At 48.9% G+C, this 20,231-nt stretch overlaps 1 protein-coding gene across 3 annotated transcripts in view; it reads left to right on the top strand.

Annotated features, from left to right (window-relative positions):
* OPCML (opioid binding protein/cell adhesion molecule like) overlaps window positions 1-19,888 on the top strand; it is a 509,467-nt gene extending 489,579 nt beyond the window's left edge. Inside the window, exons 4-8 of one of the 3 annotated variants that reach the window (XM_068976374.1) lie at window positions 2,824-2,961; window positions 3,345-3,465; window positions 3,928-4,079; window positions 4,970-4,996; window positions 19,788-19,888. In XM_068976374.1, the coding sequence (XP_068832475.1) occupies window positions 2,824-2,961; window positions 3,345-3,465; window positions 3,928-4,079; window positions 4,970-4,996; window positions 19,788-19,888 (539 nt within the window). The remainder of the gene's footprint in view (window positions 1-2,823; window positions 2,962-3,344; window positions 3,466-3,927; window positions 4,080-4,969; window positions 4,997-19,787) is intronic. The other 2 variants (XM_068976377.1, XM_068976376.1) reach the window with 2 other exon arrangements.
* Window positions 19,889-20,231: the final 343 nt, after the last annotated feature.

Raw genomic sequence — 20,231 nt, 5'->3', positions numbered from 1 at the left:
AAAGGGCTCCCTCCCCTCTGTGCTGACTAGCATCACAAATCTGCCTCATCAGGGGCTTTAAGCCATCTGTCTGGTGTAAACTGGGCAGCCTGCTGTGGGTCTAACTCATTCTCCCCAAAAAAGGTGGGTCAGTGACCCCACCAGAGGTTCCTGCCAGGCCCACTGCAGGTAGCTCATCTCCTTGGTTAAGTACAGGGGGGTTAATTACTCGTGGCAAACACACTGCAGTACAATTTGAAAGAATGATGGAGTCTTCATAGGAGAAAGCCGTCCTCTCCATCCTGCTATATTTATTCACCGCAGAAATGGCACCCTGAGTCTGGAAAGTCATTATGTCTGTATGATTTCACTGTTGTTTTTTTCCTTAGAAACACTTAGGTTGGTCAACCAGCATCATTTTAATGAGCAAGGCAATTTTATCTTTATTGTTGTTTGGTCACATCCAACTCTTTGAGACCCCATGGACTGTAGCCCACCAGGCTCCTCTGTCCATGGGATTTCCAGGCAAGAACACTGGAGTGGGTTGCCATTTCCTTCTCCAGGGGATCTTCCCGACCCAGGGATGGCGAACGCGGGTCTCCTGCATTGGCAGGTGGGTTCTTTACCATTGCGTCAGCTGGGAAGTATCTTTATTACACATTCTGAAATAAGTGGTTTCAGAATCCCCTTTGACGCTGAGATGCTGTTAAGTCTAAGAGAAATAAGGAGACGAGGGTGAGAGAATGTTGACAGCCCTCTGATGACCCTGAGGAGTTACATATGCACCAGCCTGGATGATTAAATGTCTGCGGGGTGGAGGGCCATGACCAGCCTCGCCACCCCGAGGTCCCAGCAAACAGGGCCCCACCCCGGGGCCCAGGAGGCAACTGCCCTGACGCATCTCCCTCACAGTTTTCAAAGTTCTTGTCCAGTGCCTGGGACCAGACTTAGCGCGGTAATACCGTTCTGAACTGACACTCAGATCTCAGGCTGGGAAGTGTGGGCTTGCTCCAAACCCCACTTTCCCCTTCACCTCCGCTTCCAGTCACTCCTCTCATGGGTGCGACCAGATTCCCCAACGTCCTGAAACTCTCCCTGAGGGCTTGTCCTGGGGTCATATCCACAGGCCCAAATCCCAGGAGGCTGCCCCGGCCAGTAATTGCTCCTCTGGCCAATGATTCAGGATTTCCTTCAAAAAAGAGCGTGAGATTGGCCTCCCAAGGCGGTGCTCACTTGGAGAGACTATGCTTGTTTACATGTTTGCCTGAAGCTCCACACTTTCTGCCGTTGGTCTTGGCAACCAGGATCCAGACACTAGGCAGAGAGCCTGGGTCGGCGTGCTGAACTAAGGAGGGCATGGTGGCAAGAAAGGCCGGAAGAGCTGACAAAAGTCAGTGTCCTGGGAAAGGGGGAGGTGGTGGCAATGTCCCAAGGCTTCTATGTCAGCAGAATCAGGATTCCAAACCACCTGCCTTGGGTCTCCCCCTCAACTCCCCCAGCCCCACCATCCGCTTCCTGTCCCAAACCCACTGTGGGCCCAAACTTGGTTGATTGAGTGACTATTGGATTAGATATGCTTCTATGGGTTTGGAGAGAATTTACAACACATTTTTACCGTCCTGAAAACGAATTCTGCTCTCATGCCCAGAGCACAAGAAGGAATCAGGTATCAGGCTAATAAGAAATACATATGGGTGTACTTTCTCCTTGCCCTTTGGGGGGACAGGGTTTTTAAAGGAGGCTGGTGCTTTGGCAGATGCAGGACAACAGGTCTGTCCTCTTTGCACTGAGCCACGGGAAGTGGAATGAGGGGTGGGGCAGAGGCAGATCGTTGCAAGAGTATCCTGGTGGCTGCAAGCAATGTCAGTTTCTCAGCCCCAGAATATTTGGGATCATGAATTGCAAGTTTCACAAATGTCTAGAAATAAGAGACGCAGGTTCGTTCCCTGGGCTGGGAAGAACCTCTGGAGGAGGGCATGGCAACCCACTCCAGTATTCTTGCCTGAAGAATCCCATGGACAGAGGAGCCTGGTGGGCTACAGTTCATAGGGTTGCACAGAGCTGGACACAAGTGAAGCGACTCAGCACGCATACCAGCAAAGCCTCCAGAATGTCCCACAAAGCTGGGTATTAAAAAATTATTAAATACCCTCACCCTAGGTTCGAGTAAGCAGAGCTCTATCATTTGGGGCTCTCAGTTATTTTATGCTGGCAAATGTTTATTGAACACCTACTACATAGCAATCAAGGAGGGTTTCCTCATTCATTCATTTTCCATTATGTCTTCCCCAGGACGTTGGAAACCAACCAACTCTTTTGTGTCTGTTTGTACCAAAATGTTAAGTGGTTACTTATTCATTCTACAGGTCTTAGCAGTTTGTATTCTGTGTACAAAGGCATGTAATACATGGTGAAAATGTAGTGAAAAGGGAAGATGTCCATATCCACACACCCTAACGTTATTCCCACGTTAAAAATTTATGTTGCTGACCATGGCAATTCTCTTTCAAAATACCAAAGCTTATTAAAGTGCTACAGTATTTCACATGTACTCCCTTAGTTAATCCTCATAATAATCATATTAAAAAATGAATGATATGCCCTTCTTAACAAATGATCTGAAAAGTTAAAGTGACTTGAACCCAAATGTATTGACCCAAGATTCAATCAGAGAATTTTTTCAAATCCTTTGGGGCCAGCAGATGTCTAGACTCTTTGAGTTGAGGTTCAAACCCTATTTTATGGATTTTTGTATTCCTTCTCCTCTAAATTCTAGATGGAAATGCAGTTATGTCCCCACTTTCATAGGTTCTTAATTGTCTCTGTCTGTTTCTTGCCTCCCAGAAGGCCAGGGCTTTGTGAGTGAGGACGAATACCTGGAAATCTCTGACATCAAACGTGACCAGTCCGGGGAGTATGAGTGCAGCGCCTTGAATGATGTTGCTGCTCCTGACGTGCGGAAAGTAAAGATCACTGTCAACTGTGAGTGGACCTACCGTCGGGGAGTCCCAGGGAGCAGGAGGGCATGGGGATGGACAAGCAATGGCAAGGCCATTTTCTTAATAGACCCAAGCTGTTTCCAACAGGAAAACACTGTGTCAGACCTCTGTGCTCATCACCATCTCCAGGGCCACGGGGCCTTCCTGTGACTGTCAGAGCTTTTAGCTAATGGGGAGAATTGTTCACTCTGGGTTCATCTGAAAGCTTGAAGAAGATGCTGGGGTAAATGCAGTATCTTCAGGCAAGAAGTCCTTTTCCTAAGATAGATGGTTGTTTAGCTGGAGGAGGGGGTGTATACAGCAGGTGACTGTCAACCGTCCTGCTTCTCATCTGTCTTATGGCCTTGCTCCTCATCCCCCCCACAGACCCCCCCTATATCTCCAAAGCCAAGAACACAGGGGTCTCCGTTGGCCAGAAGGGCATCTTGAGCTGTGAAGCCTCGGCAGTGCCCATGGCTGAGTTCCAGTGGTTCAAGGAAGACACCAGGTACCTTGAAAGTGGAAATGGGGCGTGTCTGAAGCAGAGCTGATGGGTGGTGCCCCACACGGAAGGAGGGTGATGGAGTCCGGGGGGAGATACGGCAAAACCAAACTGATGACAGCCTCCATTATAACGGCCTCCTTTTAGAACCAGCAACAAAAAGCAGAGGAAGTTGGGAAGTGGGCAATGGGATCGACTTTGTTTCAGAATCTGAGATTAGCTGTAGACGGGGCCATCTTGAAGGACTAGGAGCCCCAGAATGCAGCCTGGGAGTGTGGGCACCTTCCCTTTCCACCCCTGATGGAGACTATGGTGCTTACAGCTGGAGGGAGAGGTGCTGGGTTAGTTGGAGGGAAGGGTTTCATGCAGAGGGGAGTTGTGTCTCAGGGGGGAAATCCCTGGCCCCTCTTACCTGCCCCCTCATTCCATGAGTGGAACCAGACCCCCAGAACCTCCTCTTTTTTGCAGGCTGGCCACCGGCCTGGATGGCATGAGGATCGAGAACAAAGGCCACTTATCCACGCTGACCTTCTTCAACGTCTCAGAGAAGGATTATGGGAACTATACTTGTGTGGCCACGAACAAGCTTGGGATTACCAATGCCAGCATCACACTGTATGGTGAGTGCAGGAGGCCTGGACGCGGGGCTTGGACCGGCGGGGTGGGGGGGAGGCGAGATCCGCTGGCCTGTGTCCATCCATACTGCTCCCCCCTCCACCTTAGATGTGAATGCAACCCCACCACCCGACCTGGTCATTCTCTTAGCCTGTGACGCTGTGGCGTTTACAAGGCAACCGACAGCTCCTGGTCTACCGTGAGGCGAGCTTTGCACCTTCCAAAAGGAGCGAACCGAGTTCTGAACCACGTTGCACAGTGGTGGCCTTAAACAAGATGGAGCCATGGAAGAGTTCAGTTGCACCACTATTGGTCTGAGGAGTAAACTAGATATAATGCTAAGATGGCCTGCAGGAAGAGTGTATGATTCTGGGGGCTCTAGTTGCAGTTGTAAACCAGGGCAACTCTGCCATCCTGACCATCATATTGAGTGCATGTCATGTCCTCATTCATCGGAATGAATGGAGAAAGAGGCTGGCCCTCATCGGGACATCAGCTGGGACATCCATCCCTTCTCTGAGGGTCTCCCCCTCCTATACGGGGCAAGGGGGCCCCAGAGCCCCGACTGGCCCCTCGGGAACCCTCATCCCGCCTTCCCTCCATTCTCACACTGCCGTGTCCATCTCCTCATGCGACATTTCACCCTGCCGGCCAGGCCCAGCGTGTTGTGATGGTCCATGTGTTTATGTGCGTGTTTATTTGCTGAGATTTGGCGAGAGGGAACTGTCTGGTAAATAGGAAGGAAAGGTGTTCATTGTTCATATGGACCTCAGACCGCGAACAGCTTTCAGTGTTGACATGAGCTAAACTTTGTCCACCAACCATCTGAAATGTGTGATCTATGTCTCTTGTTTTCTCTCTGCATTGTGTGTGCATTGTGCTGTGTGTGTCTTAGAAATAAGCCCCTCATCAGCAGTGGCAGGTGGGTACCGCATGTTCCTTCCCTCCTCTGCCTGCCTGAATGCCTATGCTTCTGATGTTAAGCCTCCTTCCAAGATAGGCTTGCCTGCTCCTCCTCCCTGACTTTTTCTCCTTACTGGATAGACTTCCGGGGGCTGGTCTGCACAGTTTAGGTAACAAACATGTAGAATATGATGGCTTTTATTGTTTTTGTTTAGTCACTAAGTTGTGTCCGACTCTTTGTGACCCCGTGGACTGTAGCCCTCCAGATTCCTTTGTCCATGGAATTTCCCAGGCAAGAATAATAGACTGGGTTACCATTTCCTTCTCCAGGGTATCTTCCCAATCCAGGGACTGAACCTGTGTCTTCTGGGTTGCAGGTGGATTCTTTACCAGGGAAGCCCATGATGGCTTTTACAGACATACGTATGAAATATCGTTATCCGTTTCTGGAGAAGGGCTCTCTCCAAAACGATAAACTTCTGCTCAGTGCCTTTTAACAGGGATGTGTATTCTATTTGTACATGGCACTAGGGGAACCCAGCCCAGACACCAAATGGCTTATCAGATGATTGTGTTCCTGGGGAAGTCACCCTAATGTTGTTTAGTCACTAAGTCATGTCTGACTCCCTGTGACCCCATGGACTAAAGCAGGCCAGGCCTCCCTGTCCCCCAAGATAATTCCTTCAGCCCAAAGGAAAAAGGGCTAATGACTTAGTTCTGAAAACTTCATCTTAAGATATGAGTACCTGGGTCATGTTCATAATGATCATCAGTTCAGTTCAGTCGCTCAGTCGTGTCCCACTCTTTGCGACCCCGTGAATCACAATCATAATACCTACCATTTACCAAATATCAGTTGGTTTCCACTCATCATGCTAGTTCTGTGCAAGATAGGTTATTAGCCCATTTTAAAGATGGGTAAGAGGAGGACCCCAGAGGCTAAGTGACACTGAGGTATTGAGCTAGTGAGGAGGTATTGATGAGACCCAGACCAGACCCCCTCCTCAGTGCTGGAAGGTTTACCAGAGGACGTGAAACGAGGGCACACACACACACACTCACACTCGCACTCCCAGGCTGAGGGGAAGCCTCCACACAGCCCTCCTTATAGAGGACCAAGCTCAGCCACTGAGGAAATGGTGACTTGAATCGTCCAGACCGGGAGTCAGCTCTGAGCTGCTCCTCTCCCAGCTCTGGGCCTGCCACTTTCACGGCCAGGGGCTCTGCCCACACCTCGGTGTCTGTGAATGTCCATCCCTTGGTCTTGATAAAGCTGGTGAGGTTGGCAAAGGATGAGGTTGGGGTGCTGCCCTGCACTGACCCTGCCGTGACCCCGTGAGCTGGTCACACACCCACGGGGGTGTGGCCGACAGGAGGAGCCCAGGACTGACCACTAGAGGTCTGGGTGCTTGTGCCCCTTTGTACTGTGAACTCGGGAGGGAGGTGTGTCCCAGCCGAGGACCGCAGCTCGTGGAGATAAAGGATATATTCGCCCGCCAGGGCTACTATAATGAATGAGTGTAGGCTGGGACAGCAGAAATGGATTCTCACCCTTCTGAAGGCCAGAAGGCCAAGGTTAGCCAGGAAGACCCATATTGGCTGTACTGGACAGGGGTGCTCTTCCTGGAGATGCCAGCTTCATTCTCGTATGTCCTTTCCTCTGAGCATGGTGGGGCGGGGCATGGAGATAGCCAGAGATGGGGAGGGAGGGCTCCCTGGGGTGTCTTCTTATCATTTGAACACTAATCCTGTCCATTGGGGCCCTACCATTATAACTTCATGCAAAGTCACTTCAGTCCTGTCTGACTCTTTGCAACCCCATGAACTGCAGCCTGCCAGACTCCTGTGTCTTTGGGATTTCCCAAGTACTGGGTTGCCATGCCCTCCTCTAGGGGATCTTCCCAACCCAGGGGTCGAACTCACATTTCTTGCATCTCCTCCATTGGCAGACAGATTCTTTACCATAAGCACCACCTGGGAAGCCCATTATAACCTCACTTGACCTTAAACACTTCCTTAAAGGCTCTGTCTCCAAATACAAATCAGGAGTTGGGGCTCCAACATGTGAGCTTGGGGACACAGTTCAGTTCATGGAAAAGACATAGCTTCATACCCCAGGGCAGCCAGGCACAGGAAGCCCAGGTCAGCAGTTAGCCTGTTTGAACTCATTTTCCATTTCCATCTCCCATCTTCTTCGTAATCTGAACACATTCTTTTAAAGGACCATTTGAGCATTTACACGCCATCTGCTCACACCCCCCAAACCCACACACAGACATGCCGCACCCCCAGGCGTGCATTGGTGTCTGCCCTCAAGAACTGTGAGCTGGGTTTGTGGGGACTCTTTGGGCTCTGAAGTGATGTGTGAATCCGTCACAACACACACTCATAACAGACCTCTCACACAAACATCTTTCATATAGTTTCTGCCTACACTTACAGAGCACAGGAAGACGAGATGAAAGCAATCTCAAACGAAGGCAGAAGGCACAGGCTATGGAGGTAGTGGGCTGAGACAGGAAGTGCTTAGGAAAAGGGAGCAACAATCCAGGGAGGCAGGTGATGCTCAGAGAGAAATCAGTGGCTGGTGTTGCTGTGGGATGTTTCTTCCTCACTGAACACCGGTTGCTGCCCCTCCAGAAGCCACACAGACAGGACGGGTCACCAGCAGCATGCCAGCTCAAAGCAGCATTTCAGATTGTCCACTTTGCTCAGCCCCAGGGCCACTGTCAGGACTAGAGGGACAGCAGAAGGTAAAGAGCAGACCAACACGGAGATGGATGGGGGAACTGGGTACCAGGCCTGACCCTGGCACACACCATGATGCCCTCTGTTCCATGGTTGCCTGTGAAATATAAGAACAGAACAAAATACACTCCAGGCTTCCTTCTTGCTTTCTAAGTCTCTATTCTGAAAAAAAAAAAAAAAAAAAAAGGAAACTAGGGTCAGAAGCAGATCTCCAAAGCCTGAAGTCCATAACCTTGGGGATGGTGGCAGCTGTTCTGATTATTGAAAGCAACTTGCTGGAAGTAATGTAAGCTGCTTGGAGTGGATGAGGCCTCCAAAGGCCACCCGTCCCTGACATCCTAGAGCCTTGCCAGGACCGCATGCAGCCGGGGTGGCTAGGCTCAGTGTGCTGGGCACACCTCCGACCCTCAAGGAAGTCGCTCACTTTCTCAGACTTGCCAGTCCATTCTGCCTCCACTGGGTCTTGGGCAAGAACCCTCCTCCCCCATCCTTAGGGTGCAAGGAGGGAAGATTTGCACTTGATTACATCCGGCACTGCAGAGACTGTGAGGCACGCAATGAGCCATGTGAACGTCTGGATTGGAGCTGGTGGGGGAGAGGGGCAGGGAAGCAAACAAAGCTGGAAAGGAGGGGATGGTGCAGAGAGGAGAGCAGATTCATCTGTGAAATTGCAGTGACACAAACGAGGAGCTCTGAGTTAAGTATCAGGGCTAGTGACCACTCCTCAGAATCTTTACCTTGCATAAGACAATGGCAAAGTATTCCAGTGAAGGCAGCGTCTAGGCTCAGGACTTTTTCCCTCAGGCAAAGTCTCAGTCCCTCGGAGCAGCCTGGAAGACACTCCACCTCCCCTGCCCCCGGAAGCCATGAGGACAGAATCTCTATTTTCTTTTGCCAATGGCATTCCTCCAGAATAAATATACACGTCAGGCTGGCTCTTCAGACCGGATTTTCCTCAACTAGAGGCAGCCGAACAGCTCTTCTCCTCCTGCACCCTGGCCGGCCTCACCTAGAGCAGCCCCTGGAAAGCTGGCCACAGCCTGCCCCCCCACCCCCTCCTCCATAAAGGCTCTCAACAACCTCACCTTCCGCAGGTGGCTCAGGTGCAACCGGAGGGCGGGGCACAGGGATCGAGGACCCAGCATCTCCTCTCCCTTCACCTCCAGTCCGGACAGTCAGACCTCAGCCTCATGGCCCATTTCCCCCCGAACACCCAGACTCCCCTCGGCCCCAGACCTCCTGGCCCCAACCGCCTGCTTCCATCTTCTATGATGCAGCCACGTGGCTCTCTTCCTCCCTCTTGGTCTGTGTCTGCGTCTAGCCCCTCTGCCGTCTGCCCAGGGAAGGCATTACAGTAAGAAAGGCAGGGTCTTCTGTGTCCTCGGGCGTCTTTGAAGGGAGCCCTATCTTAGCCCTCAGACCTCACTTCGGGTGCTTCAGAAATGCAGGTCCATGGGCCTGGTCCCAGAGCCATTGAATGAAAGTCTCCAAGGACAGCCCTGAAGGTACGCTCAGTGCGCAGATCTCCCTGGGAGGCCGGGGCCCCCAGGAGCTGGCCAGTCTCTTGGCAGCTGTCTGGGAGCTTCTCGTCTATGCCCCTAATGCTCTCCTCAGTTCTGAAACACAGGCCGCTCTGCCACCTGTCGGGGCTAGCTCCATCTTCCTCTCCTTGGCACCTCCTCCCCCCGCCTCAAATGTACACCTTATCTTCACACCCACCCCTCCCTACAGTCTCTGTGGTCATCCTCACCTTTCCCTCCCGCAGCTCCCTACGCCTGTCAGCCCACAGGTCCAAGAAAGCGGGCCCCAGCACCACCCCTCCCACTGTCTCTGCCCACCCCCTCACTCACCCCAGAGCAGGTGCCGTGTCTAGTTGTGAGCTTCTCTTATGGTGTGTGGGTCCCTTGTCCTTGGTAATCTCTGCAATCTGCCACTTCGGGTCCCAGTGACCCTTCCCAAACTCAGAGTCAACCTGTTCACCCCTTGCTGAAACCTGCCTCCCAGAAAAGCCTGAGATCAGCCTTGCTCTGAGATTAACCTCCACTGTGTCCCCACTTTCCCTGCAGGCTTCTCTGCACCCACCACTCTAGACAACTCCCTCTGTTGCCTGGGACCCTGGATCCCAGCACATTCCAGCTTCTGTCCATCAGCAAATGCTTGCTTAGAGCCTAGTATTCACCAGGAATTAGATTCAGATTGAGATATGGAGAGGAACACACTTCCCAACCTTTTACAAGCAAGTAAACAGGCCTTTACAATAGAATTTAGAACATAAGTGCTACATCAGAAGAATGAAAAAGCTACTGGCTAGTAGGTGTTGGCCAGACGTGGCTTTAGACAGCTCAGAACCCTTTGAGGAAGCTATGCCTGGAGCTCAGAGGATCTGAGCCATGTGACTGGATTCCTTCCTGCCTCAGATAGAAAGTTCCCCATGGAAGGACGCCTTAACATCAGGTTCTGCACCCAAGTGTGTCTGGCCTTAATCCCGTGCTTCTTTCTAACCCATAGTACCCAGTCTCTTCCAGTGTGTTGTAGGATCACAGAGGGAAGCATTTGTCTCTTCTCTGCCTAAGTTACACTTACCTTTGAAGCTTCTCCTTAATGGTACCCCATCTACCAAGCATTTCTGAGTCCCACTGAAGAATTGTTCACCCATCATTCAGGTTTTCTTGATAGTTTACCTTTAGGCTTGTATTTGTTGCTACACTGAAGGATATAGCCCTGAACCTTGTAATAGTTATTGTCCAGTAATTTATTAATCCTGAGTGGATTAGTAAATATATCTTTCAGTCAACAGGTAGTCCATAACAGCCTCCATAAAGGGTGAAACTGTTCACTAACCAAAGGGGGGACAAATACTCTAATGGTCTCGTAGTTTCCCCCCACTGCCCCATTAGGAAGCCAAATCAACACATTGCTCTCACACTATCCCTTGCATTCCAGCCCCACCCCCCCATATGTCCCAGTTCTAATTTGAAATTTAGAGAGACGCCAATGCTTCTGGCGGATGGCAGCAGCAGCAGCATCACTTGTGTTTTCCCCAACCTGCAAAATGTCAACATATTAGGGAAAAATATGCAGACATTTCACATTTCATTCCTGATGAGGCTCCTTGTCACTCCCTCACACCCTGCTCCCCTCTGTCTGAATCACTGATGTCTGGCCGTCAGCCAGAGCATTTAGGCTTTAACACAGAGTGCCTGGCTATGCTGATGTCAGCACACGCTGGAGCTTCTGGTTCGGCACAGACCGGAGCCTTGCCTCTTTCAGGGCTGTGATGAGCTGATGGGTCTGAGTTAACTTCTGCTATGAGTTTCCTAGGCCTTGGGCTTTGTGGGAGTGGCTGCCATTTTCGCCTCTTTATGCCCATGCCTTCCCAAAGCGTGAAGCCTGGTTCATCTTCCTTGCAGAACAATACTAGGCCCTGTTTCTACTGTAATTAAAGACAATGGAGGAATAGCTCCCTTTGATAGCAAGCGATGCGCCTTCATCAGCCAGCCCTGCTGAAAAGAGGTTTACGTTTCCCCAACAAGAGTAACACATGCATCGTCTAATTAGATTGCCTCGCTCCTCTTTTAATCACCAAGAACATCATTATCCTTTTGGTTCCTCATTAGGAAGGTCACATAGTTCACACTCATACTTATAAAACTCATCTAAATTTCAGAACAAAGTGTATCTTCTTAGATTTCAGATGTTTCCTTGATCTCACTGTGCTATTTCCATGTTCAACTCACCCGTGTTTTCTTTTGTTTTTTCTTTTTTTCCTCTTAATGTGAGGACCATACTACCTCCTGCTAGTTTAGTAGGATTACAGCTACACCTTGCTATCGAATTTGTTGCTGAAGAACTGTGCCCAGTTTTCACTGTAATCACGGGAAGAAAAATGGGGCCGTTTCAATACCTTTCTCACTTGTAATGGACCCTCCAGTTTTTCTCTTTATTTTTAAATTATGAAAGTATGATCATGCATTTACAGGAGACCTGGAGAATACAGAAAAAAGTACACATAGTTTCACTATATATTATGGTTTTTTAAGTAAATAAGGCTTTTAGTTGGAGTTTCAATATCAAACTCTTGAAAATTCATTAATGAATATACAGAGAAGGCTATAGTAGACCTGAAAAGTGCTGTGAAACAATTCAACACAATTAAGATTTATATAATTTTCACATAACAGTAAGGTACAAATTCTGTTCAAGTTCCCATAGACTAAACTAGGAGACACTGGAACATATCCAGGGACATCAAAGAAGGTGCAAATTTTTCGTGGTCTAAAGGTACTGAAATCATACAGAGTCTGTTCTCTTCAGTTCAGTTCAGTCGCTCAGTCGTGTCCCACTCTTTGCGACCCCATGAATCCCAGCACGCCAGGCCTCCCTGTCCATCACCATCTCCCAGACTTCACTCAGACTCACGTCCATCGAGTCCGTGATGCCATCCAGCCATCTCATCCTGGGTCGTCCCCTTCTCCTCCTGCCCCCAATCTCTCCCAGCATCAGAGTCTTTTCCAATGAGTCAACTCTTTGCATGAGGTGGCCAAAGTACTGGAGCTTCAGCTTTAGCATCATTCCTTCCAAAGAAATCCCAGGGCTGATCTCCTTCAGAATGGACTGGTTGGATCCCCTTGCAGTCCAAGGGACTCTCAAGAGTCTTCTCCAACACCACAGTTCAAAAGCATCAATTCTTCAGTGCTCAGCCTTCTTCACAGTCCAACTCTGACATCCATACATGACCACAGGAAAAACCATAGCCTTGACTAGACGGACCTTAGTCGGCAAAGTAATGTCTCTGCTTTTGAATATGCTATCTAGGTTGGTCATAACTTTTCTTCCAAGGAGTAAGCGTCTGTTCTCTTATTGCTGTGGAATTATGCTAGAAATCAATTTCAAGACATTTGAAAATAACCCACGTATTTTCAAGAGAAATGTGGCATTTACCAAGAGAGATCTTTGACTTAGCCATTGAAAGCCTCAATAAAGTTAGAAGACTGAAAAAACAAAGAGGATGATTGCATAGAAGAAAGAATTTAAATGAGAAATTAATATCAAAATAAGAAATTAATATCAAAGATACTTAAAAAAAAGTATCTGGGCCCTTCAATTTTTAAGCTTCAAAATCTTTTGCACAGCAGGATCTCATCCATAAGCTTATGTAGTTTGCTGGGAGCTTTGTGCTGAGTTTGGTTACTTTGATTTTCAACCCCTGTTCTTCCAGAGTGTGATCAGCCTGCCCGTGAGGTCAGCCACTCTTGTTTTCCAGAGAACTGGGTTTGCAAGTTAAGTCAGTCCTCAACCAAATTTGCTTTTTAAAAATCTATAAGGTATAGTATATTTAATCCAACACAGTGAGTAGCCTCTCCAAGTGAACTTTATTTTATTCATTTGTTTGTTTGCCGCTTTCTTTATTTACTTGTCTCACCACTGCTGGGCCTCACACATGGCCATAAAAACCTTACCTCCAGTGCAGACAACATGGACAGAATGATTGACCTTTCTGATGTTTATCATTTCTGGAATTTAACTCTCGATCATTTCTGTCTCTTTCTCTCTTCTGTATGTGGAGGATTAGCTCATTTTTTGTCTGCATTTGTCCCCAAGGTATTTAGTTGTCATTGTTATGTCATTCATGGTTGATTTTGTGGCTTTGTGTCTTTGTGTGAGCATTTATGGAGAAAGCAATGGCACCCCACTCCAGTACTCTTGCCTGGAAAATCCCGTGGACGGAGGAGCCTGGTGGGCTGCAGTCCATGGGATCGCAAAGAATCGGACTCGACTGAGCAACTTCACTTTCACTTTTCACTTTCATGCATCGAAGAAGGAAATGGCAGCCCACTCCAGTGTTCTTGCCTGGAGAATCCCAGGGATGGGGGAGCCTGGTGGGCTGCCATCTATGGGGTCGCACAGAGTCGGACACTACTGAAGCGACTTAGCAGCAGCAGCAGCAGTGAGCATTTATTTTCAAAGGTGCTCAACAGCAGGGATGAAGGAAGGAATATATTTTTAGGGATGAGGAGGGTGAAATGAGGGCAAGGGCACAGTAACATGTTCTCACTTTTAGTTTATCCCTGAAAAAATATGTAATTAAGTCTGATGTTTGTAAGAGTCATTCTGTTGGACTGAGTCATTGTTAAGAGTAAATAAAGATTTATTGAATGTGGGGATTTCCCAGATAAAGAGCTGGGCTTCTGATTATACCTCCTCAGAGTAACTGGCCTTCCCTCAGAAGCCTTAAACTGTGGATGGAGCCACCTCTGGTCTTGTCAGGAGAGACCAGTCACTTGCTTGCTAAACCAGAGTCACATTGGCTTGGCAATTATCTTTGAGAATCCAGTGTACACACGGTGTCTTTATTTAAAGCATGAGCCCCACCAAAGATGCTACTTTAGAAACTAGCTGCTATGGTCCTAGTTCTGATTAACCCAGTAGTTATTCTCCTTTACTTAGTCTCAGCGATTTTATATGTCATCTGAACTCATCCTCAGAGCATCCTTTCACAGATGAGAAAAGCACCTCCCCACAGAGTTTATACGTGAAAATCGCTGCTTCAGGGATGTTAACCATCTTGTCCAAGTCATCGTGCTACTTCCTGGTAGCGAGCTTGCACAGGAGAGCTCAGTTTGGTGCTCTGTGGTGACCTAAAGGGGTGGAAGGGGGTGTGGGTGGAAGGTCCTGGAGGGAGGGGATGTATGTTTATTTATGGCTGATTTATTTCATTGCACAGCAGAAATTAACACAACATTGCAGAGCAATTATATTCCTTTTTTTTTTCAAATTTAAAAACAAAAGTTATCCTGCTAGTAAATAGCAGAGCAAGAATTCAATTTCAGTTCTCCCTGACTTCTAAATTTAGTGCTTTTAGACTATCCAAAAGGCAAGGCGTTCCTGAGATGAAAGGGAGGTTGGGCTGTTTTGTTTCAAAGGGCGTTCTTCTCAGAATCTGTGAGGGATTAAAACATGTTTGTTTATTGATTTAGGTGAAGGCGGAGGAGTTCTAGATCCAAATGGAGAATAGGGAGTCTTCCCTGTCAGCTCCACTGCAGAGGGCATGAGTTCCATCCCTGATCAGGGAACTAAGATCCCACATCTCACACACATACACATACACACACATACAAACCACACGTTAACAACAACCAAAAACTAGAGGGGGCTAGGCTGTGTGGAGAAGGAAATGGCAACCCACTCTAGTGTTCTTGCCTGGAGAATCCCAGGGATGGAGGAGCCTGGTGGGCTGCCGTCTATGGGGTCGCACAGAGTCGGACCCGACTGAAGCGACTTAGCAGCAGCAGCAGGCTGTGTGCAGGCAGAGGCTGTGCCTCTCCTTCTCTTTGGAAGCTGGGACTCGATAGCAACAGCACACAGTTCTTGGGTGGATGGCATGGTTTCTGAGGCCAGAATGGGGTCTGTTTCTCCTCAGACTTGCCACAGAACTTGGCTTGGCCCTCTCTCATCGCCCTGCTCAGCGCCCCACACCTCCTAGGTCCTCCCAGCCAGTGACCTCTGTCACCCATCTCGCCTCTTCACTCTCACCTTCCAAAACCCAGCTCAGCATCAATGTATTTGGAAAAGATCTACTAAATAAGTTAACCTTAGCCTCAACTAGGGGCTTCCCTGGTGGCTAAGTGATAAAGAACTCGCCTGCAGTGCAGGAGTTTCAGGAAACACAGGTTCAATGCCTGGGTTGGGAAGATCCCCTGGAGGAGGAAATGGCAACCCATTCCAGGATTCTTGCCTGGAGAATCCCAAGGACAGAGGACTCTGGCGGGCTACAGTTCATGGGGGTCACAGACTCAGACACAATTAAAACAACTTAGCATGCACGGCCACAACTAAGCAGTGGAAGGTAGGGAGTGTGGACCCACGAGAGCAGTCCTTCCCAGGATCACCTGTCTACTTTCTATCAGATGCCATCCTGAGCCCTCCATTTCTTTATCTGAAAACTGCATTATGCCCTGTTTTCAAGGAGAAACTGAAAGCACTTTGAGATCACAGAGCTGGCAAGCCACAGAGTCAGGATTTAAACCCAAGTTGGTCTGAAGCCAAGTCCCACCATTAGTTGCACTTTTCTAGGGACCAGTGACTTTGACCCCAAAAGGTTTAGGGCTGCAGGGACAAAGCAGTGAGGCCAAGGTACGGCAGAGGCATAGAAGTAATCAAGGGGGGCATGCCAATTTGCTGAACAGCACCCATCCACCAATGTTTCTGTATTAAAGCACAAAGAAGCATTTACATAATCAGGTCAGTGACCTTCAGATACAGAGAACCTGGAGGAGAGAGGGGGGGACAAATTGAGACTATCATTGAAACATATACAGTGTCTTATGTAAAATAGATATCTAATGGGAAGTTGCTGTAAAGCAGAGGGAGCCCAGCCCAGTGCTCTGTGATGACCTAGAGGGATCGGATGGGAGGTAAAGGGAGGCTCAAGAGGTAGGGGATATATGTTTACTTATGGCTGATTCACGTTTTTGTACAGCAGAAACCAACACAGTATTATAAGGTAATTATCCTCCAATGTTAATACAATATTGTAAAGTAAAAAATAAAAATAATAATAATAAAAAGTCTTTCAGGAAGCTGAATTTTTAGATGTGAATATTAAAAAAAAAAAAAAAAAAACCACCTATGGGAGATACCCAACCCAGATTCTCCCCATTCCCTCATTTCCAATAGAATCGGGATTACTTTGAAGCTGCACTGATGAGTCCATTCAGTGCTAAAGGCCTCTGTCTTACACCCCGCCAACCTGCAGTGTGGTACGTGCACATGAGCTCCTCCCTCTCAGCTTTGAACAAAGCCCAGGAGGTTTCCTGTGGCCCCTCACGGCACTGGCATTTGTCCCAACTGCCAAATCTCAAATGTGTCCAGGATCCACAGGAAGAAAGCAAGGCTAGTTTAATCTCTGTCCTAGTGGGTTTGGTAGACTCCTTGGCCAGAGCAGCTTGGCCCTTTCTCATACACGGATGGGCCATAGACACTTCTAAATTGCCATGTTGCTTAGTGCAGGGCTTATCACACCCACTAAAGAATAAAACTTCTTGCAGCAGCATAGAGAATGAGGCCAAAATAGGGAAACGTTAGAATCTAGGAATATTCGGTGCCCTTTTACTCTCTCAGGAGATGGCATGCTGGCATGCAGAAAGCTGCATGGTGATGGTCTTGTACTTACTGTAAAAGGCCTTCTGGCTGCCCCCTCACTCAGCTGTCCCTTCTGGGACCAGATACAGAGTGTCCAGCCATTCTGTAACTCCAGACGCTAAGGGAGAAGAGCTCAGAGGTCACTCTTCCAGTCTTCTCTCACTCTGCTGGTGGAAGGACCGTGGCCACAGAGGGGCTGTCCCTCAGCAAGGAATCTCTCTCATAGGTTTTCTGTATGCTAAAACCACTCACCTGGTTATGCAAATACTTTTCTATGCTTTAAGACAGAAGAAGTCGTGGGTTGCAGCTGTTTAGTGAATTGGTGTGGTCCCATGATTACTTCTGGAGGAAGGCATGGCAACCCACCCCAGTATTCTTGCCTGGAGAATCTCATGGACAGAAGGAGCCTGGCAGGCTTCAGCCCATAGAGTTTCAAAGAGTGGGACACGATTGAAGTGACTTAGCACACACGCACGCATGATTACTTCCTAGTTTCTGGAAAAATTGAGTTGATTCAGAGGGCATTAAAGTGTGACGCCACAGTCTCTGAAAAACATGCACAAAGGACAATTTTCCACGGAGAATAGGTGGAGTTGTGGTCATCAAGGGCACCAGCCCTGTAGACAGAGTGACTCATTCCAATCCAGCTCTGGGTGTATTGTCTTGTGTGGCCATAGGCAGGGCATTTAACTACGCAGCTCGTCGGTTTCCCATCCAAAATGTGGGCATGCCATAGGTTTTCCTGAAGATAAAATGGGTTAATGGAAGTTCAGCATTTAGAGTTACAACTTGGCACACAGAGAGCACCATATATTATTAGTATGTCTTATGGCCATTCCCCTGAGCAGGCTGAGCAGGCTCGATGCCTGCGAGGGTTCTACTCCTTGGAGAACTCGGCTGGCGGGAACAGTGGCTGCACCCCTGCCTGCCTGATCAGCATGAACACCTTACTGCCATTTCCACCTGCTATCCTGATGACTCTTTCTTGTTTCCCACACTTTAATGCCCTGGCTTCATTAATACATCTCCTCGCCTGTTTATTTTATCTACATCCAACCTTACGTTGGTAGTGTGACATTCCCCCCAAATGCTAAGCCGGCTGGTAGAACTTGGAATATAGTGATTCCTAGAGTAAAGACCCCTGTCTCTCTAGCATGCAGCCCACTCAACTGTTTTTTAAGTTGACATCAGTCTAATAAATTAGCGAAACACACGCACACATATGTATAAAAAACCAGTTAATACACATCATATTTAGACTTTATATTTTAAATATTCTTTAAAGAATCATATGGTTCTGCATCATCCATTTCCTTTTAAACTCACTTGAAAATCTCAATTGCTCATCTTTTGCAGAAGACAATATAGAGAATTACCTTGGGCTTCAAACTGGGCCTTTCCAACTCAGTGCATTCTCTAGGCCAGTACAATTCCTTAGGATATACGCCTCAACTAATGGGGACCGCAGAGTCAGACCACTTTCTATAAATGTTCATGAAGCGTTATGGGGACCGCAGCAATGGGCTAAGGCCTGGACTCTGTCCTGTTCTGTGAATACTCTATAACCAAAGTACAGAAAACTGTGAGCAGGACTCTCAGGCTCTCAAGTAAATATGAATTCTTAGTAAATAAGAGAATTGTGTTATGCACTGGAGACATAGAAGGTATCCTGCTGAGAACCCTGGGGTGGGAACAGGTGGATGCTGGTCGCTGAAGCAAGAGACCCATGCGTCCCCCGGCTAAAGGTCAGCATCAACTGTTGGCCCAACGAGGCCTGGATCCAAGCCATGGCGCTGACCAGAAAGCTGCGGGACCTGGGTGCTGACAGAGGAGACCCGACTCCACCAACCCTTTTGTCGGGAGTGAAGTTCATTTCCAAGGAGCCACATTGCCACTAAAGGGGCCAGTGATGCCTTCCTGTCTTCCGGCTGCTCCTGCCCTTTGTCACTGGCCCTGCAGGGTTGCCTCTTGAGGACTTTCAATCCTTTGTCTAAGACATAGCCTCACTTACCCCTGGAATCCTCTCTGTTCGCTGGCCACTGCTCTTGCTTATGACCCTAGATTCTTATGCTGCCCAGCAAAGGTGATGGACCGGTATGGGGGCAGGGCCGGACACTTATCCTTCCACCCTGGGTCCTCAGGATGGGCGAGGACAACCCCAGTGCCCTCAGTCTGTCTTCTGGAGGAAGATGTAGATAAAGGGAAAGGAGCAGCATTTGTGATTCCGTGCTCTCATCTCATGTGGAATACGAGGGATTCAGGAGGACTGTGTCAAAGGGCCAGAGAGAGGGGAGAGGAAAGAAGGACGCTCGAGGGAAAGCCCACCAGGCAGAGGACAGTGGCCACTAGGTCTAAGAAGGCAGGGTCCTCTCGCTCTCCTCTGGGGGCGCGGGGTTGACTGCTGGCTTAAACCCACCCTAGTCTTTAAAATGATAGGGTGTAGTTATTCGTCTTCTCCAGCTGCTCCACAACACCCCGGTCACGCCAGACGAAGAGCTGGCCACGCAACACCTAGACTCCTGGGTCTCATGAAAGCCTCCCTCCCTCTCCCTCCTCCCGCCTCTCCCCTCCATCCTGACTCTCCTCTCGGCATTCCTCTGCTTCCCCTCCCACCCCTGTCTGTCCTGCACACCACCTCCAAGGGCCTGCCCTGGCCTGTCAGCCCACAGGTCTAACCTTGCCTTCCCTCTACCTCTTTGTGGGTGCTTTAACCCCAGTCCCTGAGAGCAGGCTGCAGGGTCCGGGCACCCCAGGGAAGAGCCCCCTTGAGTCTCTCCATTTATGGGCAAGTGGAAGCGTCAGGGGCCGGGTGGAGGCTGTTCACAGAGAAGCATGTCTGTGCAGTGCTTGGAGGGGCTGAGGGAGCTGCCCTCTGGGTGTGTGCTAACGCTAACCAGCCTGTCTCTCTTTCCCCTGCACAGGGCCTGGAGCTGTCATTGACGGTGTAAACTCGGCCTCTAGAGCGCTCGCTTGCCTCTGGCTATCAGGGACCCTCTTTGCCCACTTCTTCATCAAGTTTTGATAAGAAACCATAGGTCTTCTGAGCAACGCCTGCTTCTCCATATCACAGACTTTACCTGCACTGCGGAGGGCCAAACAGTTTGAGCTTCTTTCTGTTTCTGTTCTTCTTCTCAGTATTATTATTATTTTTTTTTTGGACTCTTTTCTTTGTTGATTTGATTTTTCTTTCTAGTTTGAATGAGTGGGGTTTGGGGGAGGGGTGGGCAGGGTTCTACCACATGTAGGATAATCACTCATAGGTGGTGTGTCCAAAAATGGAACCCATTCTCCACCTTCCCTTCCCTTCCCTCCGCTCCCCCCGGCATCGTCACCACCAACCAACCAGCCTCCCATACCAAACCATA

Source organism: Capricornis sumatraensis, chromosome 8 (genome assembly GCF_032405125.1).
Source record: "Capricornis sumatraensis isolate serow.1 chromosome 8, serow.2, whole genome shotgun sequence".
Classification (NCBI taxonomy): domain Eukaryota; kingdom Metazoa; phylum Chordata; class Mammalia; order Artiodactyla; family Bovidae; genus Capricornis; species Capricornis sumatraensis.
This window is presented reverse-complemented; position numbering and strand designations above follow the sequence as displayed.